Source organism: Hakea prostrata, chromosome 7, assembly GCF_041222555.1.
Source record: "Hakea prostrata isolate BN-2017 chromosome 7, UWA_Hpros_2, whole genome shotgun sequence".
Lineage (NCBI taxonomy): Eukaryota > Viridiplantae > Streptophyta > Magnoliopsida > Proteales > Proteaceae > Hakea > Hakea prostrata.
Genome location: NC_142606.1, coordinates 40193341 through 40205573, shown reverse-complemented (window position 1 = coordinate 40205573; position 12233 = coordinate 40193341). Strand labels below are relative to the sequence as shown.

The 12233-nt window shown below is 39.2% G+C and overlaps 1 protein-coding gene across 2 annotated transcripts in view; it reads right to left on the bottom strand.

Moving 5' to 3' along the window:
* LOC149011144 (calmodulin-binding transcription activator 5-like) overlaps positions 1-11917 on the bottom strand; it is a 48054-nt gene extending 36137 nt beyond the window's left edge. For both annotated transcript variants that reach the window (XM_089164059.1, XM_089164060.1), the window contains exons 1-2: positions 11320-11917; positions 10652-10777 (exon numbers count right to left, since the gene is read on the bottom strand). In XM_089164059.1, the coding sequence (XP_089020185.1) occupies positions 10652-10777; positions 11320-11383 (190 nt within the window). In that variant the 5' untranslated portion in view covers positions 11384-11917. The remainder of the gene's footprint in view (positions 1-10651; positions 10778-11319) is intronic.
* Positions 11918-12233: the final 316 nt, after the last annotated feature.

Genomic DNA, 12233 nt, shown 5'->3' with positions numbered 1-12233 from the left:
GTTGGGGAAAGGGGGGGCCAAGAACCATCGGTGATGAACATAGAGAGGGCGCAATTTGAAGGATGCAAGGTTCTTGAGCAATACAGGGGCCCAAGAGGGTGAAAGGACACCCATCGAATGTCACAGGTCAAGCTAGAAAGAGATGGAAGAGCCAATGGAGATGGCACAAAGGGCAAGTGGTCTCAGGAGGAGGAGTTTCCTGCAGACCCACAAGAGGTTCGGGGGAATATGAACAATCCAGATCGAGTCAAATTTGAGGAGGTAAGAGTATACCCAATTAACCAAAATGAACTCATGCTTAAAGGCAATCTTCCAAATGAATTTTAGAAGGCAAGCCACATTGACATCTTAAATGCAGTGGATCCCCAAACCACCCTCAAATTTAAGGTGACAGTTAGCCAGCCAACTAATGGGGTGAAGGAAGCGAGGGGACTCTTGGCCCTTCTAGAAGAAAGCACAGGAGAAGGATTCTATATAATGGATGGTGGCTTTGGGAATGGAGAAGATGTCACACCAATAAAAATAAGAACATTGAAGAATCAAACAAATGAGCACCACTCTACCACCAAAGGAGAGCTCACCTTTCCAAAGTTGAAGTTTTCTACAGATGTAGTCAAACATCAGGGTGCAATGGTGGTTGATGACCCTACCAAGACTAAGAGGGAGACCAAGATAGACCACAGGGAAGGAACCAAGCCTAAAGCTAGTGAGCTACTGGACGGTGGTGCAAACCAAATCAGAGACACCCAAAAGGAGGGAAGATTTGTTGAGGTTTATCTGAAGACTAGAGAGGGACTCAAAAAGGGAGAGGGTCAAGAGAATAGAGGAAACGGAGGAATTTGGTTGGCTTTGGAGAAGGTCATAAGGTCATCAATGATGGCAAGATGGGAAAGCTTAAGGGACTTGCACCTAGAGATGGGGGAGGTGAGGAGTTTATTGGTTTTTCATTAGGAATATGAGAGGACCTAAAAAGCTAGAGAGAACAAAGTGGGGGGAAAGGGGGCAACCTTGGCGGAGGCCAACACGAGAAGGGAAGTAACTAGTTGATGTGAACACGAAATTACCCCTTGGCCGAAACCCTAAGTGAGGCCCACAATATGCTCCTAAGATGCCTCCCTTGGCTGACCAAACCCTCTAGGAGGGGTATTTTGGGCATTTTCAACCCTATTTAGTTGCTAGAATTTAATTCCAGTTTGATTCTAGAGTCCAATTTGGTTAAGAAGTCTTGCTTTGAGTAAGTAGTTGAGCCCTCAACTCTTTTAAACTCTAGCACATGTGTCAATTAGAATTTTAACTAAATAGAATTTAGCATATGCTTATTCGAGTTATAAGTTATTTTGTTGGTTGAGTTCTACTAGGAGTTCAACTCTATTAGAGTTTCTGTTCATGTAAGTTTCTATTTTTTGTTACCCTAGTAAGGGTATTTATGTAACCCAAGTAAGGGTATTTATGTAATAGTGTTATTTCCACTTTATTATAAATAGAGGGCTTGAGATCACACCAATCAAGCGAGCCATTCTACCAACATCATATTTCTCAACATGGCATTGGATCCTAAGTTCGATTAGGGAAGAGAAGAAAAAGAAAATCTTGCTGAGGAAGACCTACCTCCATTGCCGAGACATCTCGCCCAAACTTGCAACTGTTCCAGAAGCCATCAAAGAAACATTCGCCCAACCCTGCTTTCGCCATCAACCCAAACTGTCCCACACCTATCGCAAAAACATTTGCCCAACCCTGCTTCCGCTCTTGACCAAAGAAAGAAAGAAAGAAAGAAAGAAACCTGCTTCCACCTCTTCTCGCTTTCACCTCCAACCTTGCTTCCGCCATCGACCAAAGAAAAAAAAGACCAGGGCCATCGACTTTGTTTCCGCCATCAACCCTGCTTCTAGCTTCTTCTCTCTTTCACCTGTTGAGACTGCATCGCTCCATTGCCTGTCGAGGCTGCATCGCTCCATCGCCACTTTACCTAAACCCAAGGACGATGCATCCTTTAATAACCCATTAGCCCATCGGATGGACCAGACCAGCCTATCTTTAACCGAACCATATTTTGGTTTTTTCCCTCCAAACCTACAATTCTATTAGCCCAAAACCATAAATAAAAAATATTGATGTTTCAAGGGCTTTGTTTGTAAATGTGCATATTTTCAGAGATCTAATTGAAAATTTGCATTTTTTAAAGACCTATTTGTGAATTTATATAGTTTCAAGGGGTTTAAATTTGCAAATTTTTAGGGACCTATTTGCAAATTCACATTTTTTGGGGGCTTATTTGTAATTTCCCATAGTTTTAGGGCCTCTTGGAAATATTTAAAAAAAATGGTGTTCCTTATATGCACACATTTTGAATCCTTTCATTCCTTATATTTGTTTGGGTGGTTTGGCTATTACATTCTGCGACGTTTCTTTTATTTTGAAAGGGTGAAGACTGAAGAACTGTAGGCAATTTTTTCAACATTACAACTACTGATGGTACTCCTGCTCCCATTAGCTCCTAATATTACCCCACTATTCGTCCTCTTTCAGTATGATTTGATGGAACTAATTATTTGATTTGGTCTCGATCCGCTTAACTGAATATTGTTGGAAGAGGACTCGTTGGATACATTACGGGCGCCACTATCAAACCTACTACCACAGGTGTTTCACAAGATAAATGGATCTCGAATGACCCTCTTATTATGTCATTTCTTTTGAATTCCATGAATCCAAATATTGCCCGTGGATACCTATTACTTGATACTACAGCCCAAATCTAGAAGCTACTATTGAAACATATAGACAGTTGAGGAATGATGCACATGTTTATGAGCTACGAAAGAAGCTTCATGAGACTACCCAAAGGAACTGACTATGGCCCAATATTATGTTAAGTTGCAATCTCTTTGGCAGGAGTTTGTCATTATGGGGATTATCACCCCACTAATCCAGATGATGTGGCTACTTATAGAAAGCACGCTTGATATGATTCGAGTATATGACTTCTTGGCAGATTTGAATATGAAGTACGGTCAGATCAAAGTGTAAGTATTAAGTTGTTCTCCCTTTCCTACACTTGTACAGTCTTGTGCCCTTGTTCAATGTGAGGAAAGCCGTCGATTAACCATATTTCATGCTCTTATTGTCAGCCTTACAGTCTATTAGCACTAAATCTAATTCGGCCAAGGAGATTGTCAAATGTGAGCACTGTCACAAACCATTTCATACAAAGGCTAATTATTGGAAGCTCCATAAGAAACCTGCTGATTTTGAGCAAAAAAGAGCACAAAGAAGAGGAAAACTAAATGTTAATCTTTCTGAGACGGTTTCCACAACACCCTCTACAGACATTGGTTTTTCACTGAAGGAATTAGCTACTCTGCGACGTATTTTGCAAACTGTCGGTACAGCCTCTACTACTGCTTCCTCCACTACCCATACCAACTCCTACCTTACTACTTCAGGTAAAACTTTTATAGGCTTCCATGTTTCTTTAGTTTCTACTCCTTGGATCATTGATAGAGGAGACACGGACCATATGACAGGTTCATCCTCTCTTTTTTTACATTATGCCCCAACTTTTGGAAAAAATAAAGTTCGAATTGCTGATAGCTCCTATTTTTCGATTGCTGGAAAAGGAACTATTCAGCATTCTCCATCACTTTCTTTGTCTAAAGTTTTACACGTTCCTTCTTTCTCTACTAACTTGCTCTCTATCAGTAGTCTTACACACACTTGAATTGTAAAGTGGTTTTTTCCCAACTTACTGTGTTTCCAAGATCTGGTCACAGGGAAGGCGATTAGACGTGGTAAACTAAACAATGGACTTTATCTGTTGGAGCCAATTGGAGGATCTACTTCTGCCCTGATGACATCTTCTAATCAGGTCCATTCGGTACTATCATACCTTCATCAGTGGCATCGTAGGCTAGGTCACCCCCCTCTAGGAACTCTTAAGAAAATATTTCCTGATTTAGTTTTTTCTTGTAAAAAAGATGAATTTTTTTGTGAAGCCTACATTATTGCAAAGCAAACTCGTTCTACTTATTTACCGTCTCTTCATAATTGAAAATCTATTCCTTTTGTGCTAATTCCTATTTAAGTGTGGGGCCCCTGCCAATGTGTGTCTATTACTAGCCATAAGAACTTTGTTCCTTTTATTTATTATCACTCTCGTTCTACATGGGTTTATCTTTTAAAACAAAAAAATGAGATTTTTCGATATTTTTGTGATTTTCATAATATGATTAAAACTCAATCAATGCCACTGTGAAGATCCTTCGCAGAGAATGGCACAAAGTATATTGATGGTGAATTTCAAAAATATCTCTCTGACTCTGGCATAATACACTGACCAATTGTGTTGATACGGCTGCCCAAAATGGGGTTGCTGAAAAGAAGAATCAGCATCTTTTAAAGATAGCACGTTCAAATATGATTGTTATGAATGTCCCTGACCAATATTGGAGTGATACTATACTCACTGCTTCTTACCTTATAAATACGATGCCTAGTAGGATACTTGGTTTTAAAAGTCCTAATAAGATTTTCCAGGGAGCCTCCTTTTTTTTTTATTCCCCCAAAGATTTTTGGATGTGTGTTATGCCAGAATCACAGCCCACCAGAGTAAGCTAGCTCCCCGCAGCCTACACTACGTTTTCTAAGGAATTCTACTACTCAAAAAGGGTACAAATGTTATCATCCTCCTAAGAAAACCATTGTCTCCATGGATGTAAGTTTTAATGAGTCTTGCCTTTACTATACACCTCTCGGGGAGGGGAGTCATAGAGGAGAGGTGCTCTTTCCAACTTTAGACCTTTCTATCACACCACCACAACACAACTTAGGACTTCAAAAAGTGTTTTCTAACTAGGGGAGACTTCGACCAGAATACCTAAGGACTCTAATTTCCCCCTCCGTTTTCTGAACCATATGAAGAACCTGGTTAGGGGGAGACCACTCCTATAAGGCACACTATTAAGGTCTTTCAAAACAAGATTGACCAGAATAAGGAGGAGTAGACTTATCAGAGGAAGAATTACAACCGGCCAAAGCAGGTGGAGAAAGGTGACACGTTACCACTTCAGTCTCCTGCTCCAGAATCAGATTCTATTGTTCCCCTTGAGGTATCTTCTTTTGATCTTCCTATTGATGTTAAAAAAGGAGTCAGATCTTGTACTCAGCATCCCATGGCTAAATATGTTTCTTATGACTCTTTGTTTGACTCTTACCGTGCTTTTATATCCTCTCTATCATCTATATCTGTTCCTAAAAGTTAGCAGGAAGCCTATGCTAATAAGAGATGGAAGGCAGCTATAGTAGAGGAAATACAAGCAATGGAGACAAATGATACTTGGGAGCTAGTTACACTTCCTCCAGGAAAGAAAAAAAAAACCCGTGGGCTGCAAATGGGTGTTTGTGGTTAAACAAAATATGGATAGATCAGGCAACAGGTTGAAGGCTAGACTAGTTACAACGGGGTTTACCCAAACCTATAGGATTGATTATCAAGAGACTTTTTCCCCTGTTGCAAAACTGAACACTGTCAAAGTTCTGTTATTTGTAGCTGTGAACAAAGACTGGAACTTGTACCAACTAGACATAAAGAAATGCCTTCTTACAAGGGGAGTTAGAGGAAGAAGTCTATATGGAAATCCCACATGGTTTCTCCGATGACAATACTGCAAGAAAGTTTATTGGTTAAAGAGGTCAATTTATGGGTTAAAATAGTCTCATAAATGCTGGTTTGGACGCCTCTTGAAGGCAATAACTTCTATTGGGTACAAGCAAAGCAATGTTAATCATACACTATTTGTCAAGAAGTCATGTACTAACATCACACTTCTCATTGTTTATGTGGACGATATTGTAGTCACAGAGAATGATGGTGAAAAAATTCAAAGGTTGGAGGACTTTCTTCGTAGAGAGTTTGAGATTAAAGATCTAGGGAAGTTACAGTACTTTTTAGGGATTGAGGTGGCTCGATCAAAGAAGGGTATATTTCTATCCCAAAGAAAGTATGTCCTAGATTTATTATCAAAAGTGGGAATGTTGAGGTGTAAAGCAGTTAATACCCCTATTAAAGCTAGAGCTAAATTTAAGAAAAAGAGGGAGAACCAACCGGAGAAAAGAAGATACCAAAGGCTGATAAGGAAGCTTATTTACTTGTCCCACACCAGGCCAACATCGTTTATGCCGTGGGGATAGTGAGTCAGTTCATGCATTATCCATATTTAGCCCATATAAGGTTGTCACCAGAATATTGCAATATTTGAAGGGAACTCCTGGAAAAGAAATACTTTTGTCACCCACTAATAATCTAAGAGTAGAAGCATACATTGATGCAGACTAGGCTGGATCTCCTGACAGGAAGTCAATTTTAGGTTACTGTACCTTTGTTGGAGGTAATCTAGTTACTTGGAGAAGTAAGAAACAGATGTGGTAGCTTTATCCAGTACCAAAGCTAAATATAGAGCTATGGTTCGTGGAATTTGTGAGTTGCTATAGTTGAAAGGCTTGCTAGAAGATATTGGAGTCTAAGTTCCAAACCCAAAGATGTTATATTGTGACAACAAGGCTGCTATTAGTATTGTTAATAATCCTGGGCAACATGATCGAACTAAGCACGTTGAAGTTGACAGGTTTTTTGTCAAAAGAAAGCTGGAACAAAGGTTTATCTGCATGCTTTTTGTGAGGTCTGGAGACTAAGTGACAGATATTTTTCACTAAGGGTTTGAAGGAAGGAGATTTCCCTCCTATTGTAGGCAAGTTGGGCATGACTAATATCTATGCCTCAACTTGAGGGGGAATGTTGGTTGAGTTCTCTTGGGAGTTCAACTCTATCAGAGTTTCTATTCATGCAAATTTCTATTTCTTGTTACCCAAGTAAGGATATTTATTTAATAGTGTTATTTCCACTTTATTATAAATAGAGGGCTTGAGATCACACTAATCAAGCAAGCTATTCTACCAACATCGTGTTTCTCAACATATTTAAACTTTTATTTCAGCATGTGTCCATTAGGGACCCTTAGATCTTTTAATTTTCAGTTCACTGGTTGTGATTGTGGTGGTGGGATCCTAATCTGTAAAGGAATCCCACGTAGTATTGAGTTCTTTTTAGTAGGCTATAAATTAAATCATGCTCTTTCTTTGTAAGTTAAGTCTGATTATGTGAAAAAGAAAATTGAGTTTGGAGGACCATGGTTCCTGTTTGAGAAGGCCACGGCGGATTTTGAGACAAGCTTTCTTCTTCAATGATCAGCAACCCAGTTTAGCACTCTTCTTGCACAACTCCAGCAATTTCTTTCAATTCCAGGAGCCAATGATGGTAAACAGCAGACTTAAACAAAAGTATAGCAGCCCCACCCCCTGTCCTCACCTCCCAATGCAATAGCAAGCTCTAAGAAACTCCTCCTCCACCACCACCTCCTTCCCATTCCCCTGCTGTTACAACAGTCTCCTACCCCTCCCCCCCCTCCCCTAGACCCCAGCAAGCTCTTCCCTTCCCCTCCCCTGTTCTGCGAACCACCCTTAACCCCTCCCAATTGCTGCCACATCACAGCAGCAGCATTCTCACGTCCCTACAATCCCCTTAAACCCTCCCCTACGACACTGTCCGACCCCTTCCCTACCTCTCCCCTGTCCTGTTGCCCGCTTTTTTCCTCTCTTTTCTTTATCGCACCCTCCCCTCCCCTGTTTTGACTTGTGATCAAAAAAAAAAAAAAAAGAGAAAGATTGCCCAAGATCTTCAAACCCTTATCCCGACCCAGCCAAAAAAAATTGAATTTTTTTCCCTCTAAAGATTCCACTTATTAAGGATTGCTTATCTATCTCAACCCAACCCACATAGATTTTGTTAAACCCTATCAACCTATAGGTTCGCTTAAAAATGTGGATTATCTGCTGGAATGTTCTGGGTGAATGCTTAATTTTAGGGAAATTTTTCTAGAAACCCTAACCCTAAAATCAGGTTGACATCACCTATTGTCAAGCCTAACTACATTCTTTGTTGGAATGGCCCTGAAGATGTAATATCCCATCTCTTTTCGTAGTTCTTCTCCACGCTTTATATGGAGGAAAACCATATCCTCTATTTGGCTTTTGGGTTTTCTATGGATTTTGGTAATGGCTTTTGAGATCTTTTTTGGCACATCTACTTCTGATTTGGTTGGCAAGTTGGTGTTTGGTGCTACAATCTCTCACTTATGGTGGAAACAGAACCTTAGGGGATAGACATCAACTCCAAATCTCTGGACTCGATTTAAGAATTGATCTGCTTCGATGTTCCTACTAGGTTTCCATTTTTTCTCCACACAGTCCACCCCAGTTTTGGATACCCCAAGGAACAGGCTGATTTTTGTTCCTGGGCAGGTTCTTCCTTATTATTGCCTAGTTGCTTGTACCCCACTTTTCCCCCCTCTCCTTGCACATTCTAGCCCTTTCTTCCAACCCCCCACCTGCCCTCCCCCCCCAAAAAAAAAATGGGGTTATGGTAATGATATTGATGCAGCACAACCAGAAGTTATTGATCACGCTACAGTAACATGAACACCTACGAGATAATTCTTTATATTTTTTGGGCTCCAAGTCCAGCTTGCCAGGAGATAAAATAGGAACTGTTTTTGTGGGAGTTGTAGAGATAATTTAGGATTTTGCTATTTATTTATTGGGATAATTATGTAATCAGATTTTTAATTCAGGTAGGATATCTAGGATCAAATTTAGTTAGTTTTAAATTCCTTAAAAGTCCTCATAGGATCAGTTTTTTGTTAATTTTAAATTACCAAAAGTACTACTATAGTTGTTTTCGTATCAAAGTATGTCTCTTTTATTATTCAAACACTTGTAATCCCTCATTGAGGATGGAATAGAAAAAATGAAGTAAAGCTTGACCTTTGTATGTTTACAGGCCGCCCCCTGTCCTCCTCTTCTTCTTCCCCTTCTTCACGACTGATTCTTCTCAAGTTCCCCTTTTTCCCCTACCTTCTTTAGCCTTCTTTCTTTCTATTTTGTCCCCCATTAATTGGTATTAGAGCCCAGACCTTGTTGAATCTCTTCGCTCTCTCACAGACTCTTCAACCTTCTTGTTTCTTTCCCTCCTTTTCTACTCCTCCCTGAAATCTTTCTATCTCTTATATCCCTTCCTCCTCCTTTTTCATTCCCCTAAATTCTTTTCTTAGTAATCATGACCGAACAATGCTGCATCAACCCATTAAATCCTTTTTTTGTGGTGTCCATCAAGTGAGGCAGGTTTTCTTTTTTTTTTAAACTTGAAGACGAGTTTTTCTTTTTAAGAGAGGAAGAATTTGATGCAGCACAACCAGAAGATATTGTTCACACTACAGTAATGTGAATAGCAACCTAGGAAATAATTCTTCATATTTTTTGGGGCCCCAAGTCCAGCTCACAAGGAGATAAATAGGAACTGTTTTCTTGGGAGTTCTAGAGATAATTTAAGATTTTGTTATTTATTTATTGGGATAACTATGTAATCAGGTTTTCAATTCAGTTAGGATATCTAGGATCGATTTTAGTTAGTTTAAATTCCTAAGAGTCCTAGCAGGATCAGTTTTTTGTTAGTTTTAAATTACTAAGTGTCTTACTATAGTTGTTTTTGTATCAAAGAATGTCCCTTTTATTACTTAAAACACTAGCAATCAGCTTACTGAGGATGGAATAGAAATGCAACCCCTCCCGCCTTTCCTCTCTCTCTCTCTCTCTCACTCCTTCTCTTTTTCTTCTTCTTCTTCTTATTATTATTATGAGTGTTCACCCTCTTCCCCTTCTTCAAGACTGATTCTTCTCAGGTTTCCCCTTTTTCCCCTATCTTCTTTAACCTTCTTTCTTCTTCTATTCTGTCGCCCATTATATACTCTCCATTCATCCAAAAAGGAAAAAGAAAAGAAAAAGACATGCCTGAAAATGACAGCAGAACAACCTCCAACACCGAAAATTGGGCCAAGTCATTTCCTAAGTGGAAGAACCCACACTTGAGTAATCTCCACGAACTTCTTTAGAGGGTGGAGGGTTTGGCTTTTCTTGAATGGATCCTTAGGTAAGTTCAAGTTGTTAACATTTGAAGCTTCTAATGAGTCATCATCATGTTACCTTCATCAAATGGAACAGTTAGAGCAGAAGCTTGTTAATGTAACTTTCATCTTTACAGAAATATTATTCCGAACTACACCTTGAATATGCTAGGTAGGTAAATAGGCAAAACAATCAGCATCTTAAATTTGCTTTACATGAAATTGGAATGAAATTAAGTGGTTTCCTGTGCCTTATCCTATAATCCATGCTCTTTGATCTGTCTTGGGGGAAAAAATAACCCTACATGTAGATTTATATTTTGCTTTGCTGAGTCTAGTATCTCACATTATTGCGAGCAAGTATATAAAGAGGAACAACAGTAATATATTCAACCATACTTGCCAGCTTCAAGCAGGCATACTCTTGGCATACCTCGCCACCAGTAACAAGATCCCAGCAGTTACAAAAGAGCATGCATTATACATGACAAAAAAATAATGCAAGTTGTTTTCTTAAACAATGTAAAAAGAGGAAGGGGTTGAGGAACCAACAGGTTTCCGAATTACAATGTAAACATGCATTTTACATGAAAATAAACTGGATACACCTAGTAGGATGAGAAAATGCAAGTCATTACTTGGAGGTAAGTGCACTGGCTTAACGTGGATGTTGAAATGCCTGTGATTACAGAGTATTGCATGAATTTCATTTGGCCGCAGCCACCGTTTTGTGGCCTCCTTCATTGTAGTTCCAACATCCAAATCTGCTCACAGGATGACAGAAACAAAATAACTAAAGAACTACCATAAACTGATCTAAAGCATAGAATAATATCTTCTGATTAAAGAGAAGACTAGGTTAAAGCATTTTCTTGTGGAAAATAATACATTCATATTAAATTTGATTACTTCATTGGACAGGTAATAGGTCCATTAGAGGTGCCCACGTATACAAAACTTAACTTTGGATTAAGCAATAAGTGGAATTCAGTATTCAAGGTTTCAGGGGGCAAAAAACCACCGGTTACACGCATAGATTGATCACAGAGACTAATTGACACTACCTTCGGAAATTATAAATTCTTAAGGGAATATATCAAGACGAAATTCTGATGAAACAAAAGTCCACAAAGAAATCCAGATTAGATTAACTGTAGTTGAAGCTACTCATGCTTACTTCCATCTCAGCAAAGGAAATCAGATAGCAATTTCCACAACAGTCGATAGACAAAATGAATCAGTCAAACGCATCTAACAACAGAAAAACAAAGGGAATTATAAAAAAGATGGAAGACGGTCCCCCTACCTTCCATTCTACGAAACCCATGAATCTCCCATCCCTCAAGTCTGCCAGGATCACCGCCGTCCATGGCTGCAACAAGTCTTCAGCCTGCCTTAAATAAAAAGAACTATTCCACTTCGAAACACTCTCCTGCTCTGTGTCTAAAAGATGGCGTAATTGCAGAAAGAAAGCTCTTTTTTTTTTTTTTTCCGATCTTTGATACCCAGATGAAAAATCACGGGCTTGTGAAAGTATGGTTCCGGAAACAAATTAACTTTGTGGGTTTTCTGGAACGCGAGTGAAGACGAAGACCATTAAACCGAGAGATTGCCGTGGTCTTTGCTTCTGTGTTCCATATTGTCATTGTCAATGATCAAGCAAGCCACTTGTTCCTTTCAGAAAGAACAATACAAAATTATCGCAATACGGGTCAAATAATAGTGATGGCGATGTCATCTGATTCTGTCTACCTAGAATTTGAAAGGAATATCACCAATCATACGATTGGAAGATCAGAACAAACCGAAGGTTTAAGCCCTTCAATAGTGATAAATTCTCTTTGGTTTTATAAAAACTGCTGGCTTCTTATTCATGCAGCATTTCCTCGTACGGTCGTACCATTATACATTATAAATTATAAATCATAAATCATAAATTAGATAAAAGGGGAATAAAACACCTAAGCTCCGCTTCAAATGAAATCTTTTTTTTTTCGGTAGAAGCTCCAAATGGATTCACAACCAGTAAAGTAGTGGCAAATTAGCTTTTTTAATCCTGAAAAGCCAAGAAACATTGACTTCGAGATTTACGCTGCAAGAGGCTGCCCAAAATAAATAAATAGGGAACTTACGCTGTTAGATTCCCAGGGCTGTTCGAAAAAAGAAAAAAAAAATTCCCCGGGGTATCCCGTAACATCCGAAACTAAAACCAAAAGACAA